General features: G+C 44.1%; 1 protein-coding gene across 1 annotated transcript in view; it reads left to right on the plus strand.

The window, feature by feature from the left end:
• Positions 1–206: 206 nt before the first annotated feature.
• Positions 207–6,550, plus strand: part of RAB20 (RAB20, member RAS oncogene family) — a 26,638-nt gene continuing 20,294 nt past the window's right edge. Inside the window, exons 1-2 of the mRNA XM_009322529.1 lie at positions 207–377; positions 634–721. Coding sequence (XP_009320804.1) covers positions 207–377; positions 634–721 — 259 coding nt within the window. The remainder of the gene's footprint in view (positions 378–633; positions 722–6,550) is intronic.

Below are 6,550 nucleotides of genomic sequence, written 5' to 3' on the forward strand. Positions count from 1 at the left end.
GGTGTTTCCCGGCGGAAAGGGCCTCCCAGAAACTTGCGGGGTGTTTGCCGGCGGGCTGCCCCTCTCCTCTGGGTCCGGTGAGAGCGGCGCTTGCCCCTCCGCCGTCTCGGGCGGGGACTGCCCGCCGACGCCGTCCGTGGTTTGGTCGCTACGCGTATGTCTCTCTTTTCCCTCATTTTGGCTCGGCCCTAAGGTACGAGCTGTCGATGGGAAAGATTGCGGTGGGGTGGCCTCGCCCGGGACAGCTTCGCCTTTCCGAGAACCCGGGCGCAGGAGATGGAGAGGTGAACCCCGCGCTGCCCCGCCGGGGGAGGCCGGGACCGGGAAATCCCCCTGGGTGCCTGGTGCACAGCGCGTTGTTTCGGTACTACTGTAAAGTAAGTCGCTTAAAACAAATGATTCGGCAGCAGAAGAAGGTCTGGAAAGAAATGTATTTTTGATGGGCCAAAAGGGACCTTACAACTCCAAATCTCTGGTGGTTTTGGACCTGCTTGGCAAAATGTGGATGTTCAGAGAAGGTTGCGATGCCTGTTCGCTGTCTTTTAGCTGAGCGGACGGCTACTGACCTCAAAGCCAGGCAGCAGTTAGAGAGGTTACAACTTTTGTTCATCACTTCTTGCTGCATGCTTTCAGATGTCCAATCGATGCCGGCTGTTGTCAGACTTTCGAATGCATACAACTCACGAACCGTTCAGATGTGGCTCGCTCTTTCGCCGCAGCGGTAAGAGCCCGCACATAGGGATTTACTGCGCAGAGAGCATGGGCTGCAGGCAGTTTCTGTCTGGGATAGCAGCACGGGGTTGTCCGGCCCGCTGTGTTGCGGCAGGCAGCGTCTCCAGGATGCAGGAGGGAGCGCGGCTTGTGGTTTGGAGTCCTGGGGTGGAGGAGGTAGGAGGGCACGGACTGGAGAAGTGGTTTGTCGTCTTGGTCATATGAATATCTTGCTCTTGGTTATTAGGTCAGGAAGCTCTGCTCCGTCACGTAGAGGGCCAGACTACCCTGAAAAATGAGGTGTATGAACGTTCTTGCCTGTTAAGTTGCTCGTGGGAGAAGTATCTTGTTCAGTACTCTTGTCTTCATATTTAGCCGAATTTTAAAATTCGTTACTGGCAATACGAAGAGTGCAGATTTTATTTTCTTGTGAAACTTGGGGAGCTGCACTATCGTGCAATATTCCAGTTTCCTCTTGGTGACGTTTGGGAGGGAAGTTCATTTGCTGTGTCACTTCATGTCACAATCTAGTCCAAAATGGCTTTTCCTGCATCAGGAATTGAGAAGGAGGATGGGGGGAATGAAACTGCCAAAAAGTTATGCAGAAACACTTTTTGGAGGAGGGGAGGAGATGTTTAAGAACTTTAACTTCTTGCATTTCTTAATCTATTGCTATGACAAAAGGTCTCTACCAGTAGCTCTGTTTTAAATACACTTTCTATGTCCTTTGCAGTATTTTTTTTTTCTTTAATCTACTTCAGTTTTAGAATTGACATGTTTTACTGTGGGGAGTCTCTTGCAGGCAATTGCTGCTTGTTTTTAGTAAGCCAGATCCACGTGGGTGAATAGCAGTGGGCTTTATTTCAACAGAAGAATTATCTTGGTGAGATTGTTCTTTGGTAATTTCCCTTATGCCCTTCTGCTTTTTTTTATCATATGCTATAAAATAAGTTCCTCCCAGGCTTTGTCTTCTGGTTTTAGAGCCCTTTTTTCAGTTGGTCATTCTTATTGCAGTATTTTATGCAGTGTTAGTTGAGGTTTCAGGTTCCAGCTCTGTGTGGCATCTGGCAAGCTCCAGAGGTGATTCTCCATGTGCCAGGTGAAGCACCCAGGTGATACCTGTCTTGGGGCAACGCAAGCATTCAGAGCTCATCGCCTTCCTAGTGGTCGGAGTCCCTCTGCACCCTGGAGCAGGGCCACCGCTGATGCTGCTGCCCGCGTAGCACCGCACTAGAAGCTCCCGCTGCTTCCCGAGCCTCGGCGGGACTTCCGTAGCAGGATTGCTGAACCTGTATTTGCAGAGCACCAGCTGAGAAGTGTTGCTGTATTGTACTGAGGGTGGCATAGCACATCTTCCTCATTCTTCTCTGTTGTTGGACTTAGCGTCGAGCCCAGTGTCCCCTCTCTTGTGTTTCAGAGGCAGGTACGGACTCTTGCACCGTCTCCCTGTTGACTTGTGGTCCTGCAGAACGATGGAAGTTGCCAAGACTGGGCTAGACCGTGTTGGGGCCTGTGGGCTCTGGCTTATTAACAGCTCTCGTTAATCTTAAGACATAGCAGCTCCCAGGGCACATATGCTTTCTCCTGTCCTGATGAAGAAGGAAGGGACCCTGTGGATACTGCAACTCTGTTGATGTTAAGTCAACAAGGGGATTCAAAAGCCTATGTTATTTATTTATTTTTCTTTTCTTTGTGTGGACACAACATGTCTGCAGTCCTTGGTCTGTGGCTCTTACCTCTCTGCGGTGTCACTGTCTTACCTCTACCAGGTGGGTACCAAGTAAGCTTTGTTGAACCTTTGTAGTAAGGAGGAGTTTAAAATTTAGCTCTTTTGTCTGTTTATTAACCTGGCATTGCTTACTACTGAATTCTTGTGAAGCAGTTAGGGTATCATCAAATACAGATACATTGTCTTCGCTAACTCTGTGTGTGTAGATATGTAGGGGAATCCAGAAAGAAAAGATCATCCAGGAGATTAAAAATTCTTTAGCACAACAACATGGCAAAAGTACAGTTCAATGTCTGCACCCGTCTTACCTACCTAAATACTGAGTGCCAACTCCAGATGTCTGTCTTAATGCCCCAGTAGTACTTTACACAATGTACGATGTAGAAATATGGAAGATTTGGCCTAGAAAACGAGGGGATGCTTGGTGGTAATTGCTACACTAGTTCAGTACTCCAGTAAAATACACAATTATACAAGGTTAACTGGAATGGGTGTTCTTTTTAAAATTTTCTTAGTTCATGTTATATTTAGTATGTGAATGTATGTTTATTTTTGTTGTTGCTTATCAGCATTATTTTGGGGACTGTTATCGCCGTAGAAGTCCCCTATATTTTACTTTCAGTTCAGTTTGGATCATTTTTTGTTATTCTGGTATGGGTTAGGCAGTTGGCTGTAACAATGTAAATCTTGATACACTGAAGCTTCATTCCTGTAACACAGAGTTTTATTTTTACAAGATTAGACTTTAGTGATTGATGAGTATATCTGCAGTAGCAGTGATGGATCAAAAGTTAAGTATGTGTTGATATTAGTACTACAACAGTTTAATTGCGGATCTTCTGAATTATTTAAAATATGTCATTTTTACTTATCACTCTGCTGATCTTGCATTTCTTCTCACTCTGTTATTCAGAAAAATCTCACTTTTTTTCCAGGAAGAATTAAATTTTTGTGCCAAAGTGCTTAAAATGTATGTTTCTGTGTTGTTATCGCTCAGTAAATCACAGAAGTGCACACCTGACCTGTTCTACCAAGTTAGGTCTGAAGTGCAAATCAGTTATTCTAGGGAGGAATCTTCTCTTGGCTGTACATTCACACCCCTCCTTATCTTGGAAAAATCAGCTGCTTAGTCTAGTCTAAATCTTTCATGTTGTTATCTGCAAGTCTTATAAAATGGGTGTGCAGAAGTTGTCAGACTTGGGTTTTTTTTAATGTAAATGCTCACAGCAAATAATTCAACATTTCCAGTTTTCCAGTCTGATGATTATGAGAGAAGTTATTTGGAAATTGCATTCAACTCAAGGAAACAAGGCACAGATGGAAGAATACTTGGGAGAAGTATCATATGCTTGCCATGTTTTTATGCACTTTTTTTTCTAGCCATCTGCTTTTGACTGTTTCTCCATTGTCAGAGGCTTAGATAGATGGTCTTGTGTCTGACCCAGCGTGGCTTCTGTTTTATTCTTGGTGCAGAGAATTACTTATTTACCCCTTAGATTCTGATGCTACAAATTATATTTGCTTGTTTTCTGTTTGGGTCAGTTAATTCAAAGGAATTTTAAAAAAAAAAGTGCATAAACTATACAAAAAAGAGAGAAACTGTAAACTTTTAGCATGTTTTAAAGGACTAGCGTGCTGGATAGAGGCCTAGTCTCTAAAGCATTTGAGTGTATGCTTTGAGACCTTCATAGCAGTATGTTTGAAGTAGTATTTTTCAGAACCAAGGAAGGTAAGCAACAGCATCAGCCAGAAGAACTTCCTCATGTGAAAGGATTGGAGGTTGGAGACTTGGGATGTCAAAGCTATATATATGTTCTTGTATATATATCTTCTAGGCAGTGCTGACAGCAACTGCAGTGTAAACCAATACTTCCTGCTGGGTGTTGACAGCATGCAGCTCTGAGCTAGCATGTAGCCTTTTATCTCGGGCAGCGCAAACGCATCCTGAAGTTCTCAGGGTCTCGGTCCCGCTCCACCTTTAAACATGGAATGCTAATGCGTGGTGGTTGCAGCTAACAGTTTTGTTGGAGTATATAATTCAGGATTATTTTCCAATGCCTTAATATTTCAAAAGGGAAAAACTCATTTGTATATTGGATTTCAGTCTCTTTAAGTTGATGTTCGTTCATCTGACAGAAAAGCGGTGCCCCCAGCAGCAAGGTTTCTTAATTATTAGTGGTCAGCGTCCCCTGTGTGGCTGGCTTGGTATTAAAGCAGCAGACTGTTAAGTTAATGACAAGAATTTCATAAAGTTCACTTTATGTTCCTGTAATTGTATTTTAAGAAAGAGGCTGGGTTTTGAACTTACCAACAGGTAGTCATGTAGCATGATAATGGAGAAACATAAAGGTTAATGGGGAAAGCAAACTTCCCTTCTCTTCCTTCCTCTTGTCTTAAGCTAGCTGTCTAAGCTAGTTGATTTGACTTTTTTTCTTCTGTGAATATTCAGCTCTCAGTTTATATTTTTACACCCCCCACCTCTTTATTTTGCATCTGCAGATTTTTTTCCTGTGAATTCTGACTTGTCAGAGCTAATAGGGGCAAGAGAGAGATAAACATAGCCTGGAAAAGGCTTTTCTGTGGCTTGGGTCAACTGCAGCGTATCTGCGTGACAGATGCTTACACCTCTTGTGAGTGATTTGCTGAAGTCTGATGGATTGGTGGTGCTGGTGAGCACATGTGAATTGCTCACCGTTTCTGATGGCGAGTGTTTCATTGGCAGCAGTGCAGGCCACTGCCTGTGCTGAGCTTTCTCGGGGTAGCTGTGAGCGTTCAGTTGGTAAGAAGTGTTAGGTTCCTCCCTCGCCTAGTTAGGCTTTGAGTCCCATGACTTTGGGTTTTTCTTCAGTACTTATCCGTGTAGATGTACGCTTCCTTCTGCACATGTCTTTCTCGTGGAAAGGGGGTGACCCAGGAGAGTTCTCAGGGGACACTTGTGATGGGGTGTGACTCGGTCCTTTGCAGTACAAGATCAGCCCAGGTAGGCTGGTCTCCCTGCTGCCCTGGAGGCAAACGTTCCCCTGTGGGGTGAACAATATATGAATTGGCTGTAGGTAGGGAGGAAGCATGGTCCTCCATTGTACTGAAACAGAACAGAGGAAGAGTAGGATTAAGCGGCATATTTTCCTCACAACTGAAGATCAGTTGTAGCTACTCTGATATTCTGCTGCTTTTGGAAGTAGAGAACTACACTGAGAAAAGAAGCTACAGATGAGACGGTTAGGTAGGTTAGTCAAAGCCAAAGAGAGGACTCTTGAGGTATGTGGGAAAGCCTTTCCAAACCAGGTGAAATGGTGACAGAGTAGCAGTTGGGGTTACGTGTTGCTGAATGTGTGATGAGGTATGTTTAACTGAGGAGGTAATTTGTGGAAGGGTTTAGAGGATATCACCTCAGAAAGTGTCTTGGGCATCAGGGATTACTTAGTGAGAAAGGCTGCTGAGGGTGTACCTGTGCTCAAGAGGCTGGAACTTAACAAGATACAAGATGGAAATTATGGAGAATAAAATGCCTTAAGTTTGTTGCCGGTGAGTCACAGCTCAGGGACCCGTTGCCACCAAGAAGCTTTGATTTTTTTGCTTTTTGCCTTTGGGAAAGTTATCCTGCAGAATATGATGTTGGCATCTGCGTATTAGTTGTTCATAATTGTTGTATGTAAAACAATGACAGCTGAGGACCAGTGCCTCATGCATAAATAGTGCGGTTTCCCTGGATTACTGTGTACAGTTGTAGTCCCCACATCTTGAAAAGGAAATCGTAAGAGTGGAGGTTCAAAGGGACAGTATGGTTAGCTGCCAAGAAAAATCGCTTGTGTACATGGGGAAACCCTCTGAAGAGAGTTCACTGTCAGCGAGCTCTGTATCTAAAACCTCTGAAGCAGGTTCAGAGGCAGGAGTAAAGGTTTAGCTTTAGACCGTCCCTGGAAGCATTGATTTGTTGCTGTGAAACAGTGCGCCAGATTACTTTTTTCTGCGATGAATATTTTCTGAAAAGAGCAGAATAACTTGGAAGTGATTAAAAATATGAAGAAATAATGAATTGTCTGGAGAAAGTCCTGGAGGAAGTTCTATTTTCCGTATCCCACAAATAAAGAATACGATGGTACACAAGTA

This window comes from Pygoscelis adeliae, unplaced genomic scaffold, assembly GCF_000699105.1.
Source record: "Pygoscelis adeliae isolate BGI_AS28 unplaced genomic scaffold, ASM69910v1 Scaffold424, whole genome shotgun sequence".
Taxonomy (NCBI): Eukaryota; Metazoa; Chordata; class Aves; order Sphenisciformes; family Spheniscidae; genus Pygoscelis; species Pygoscelis adeliae.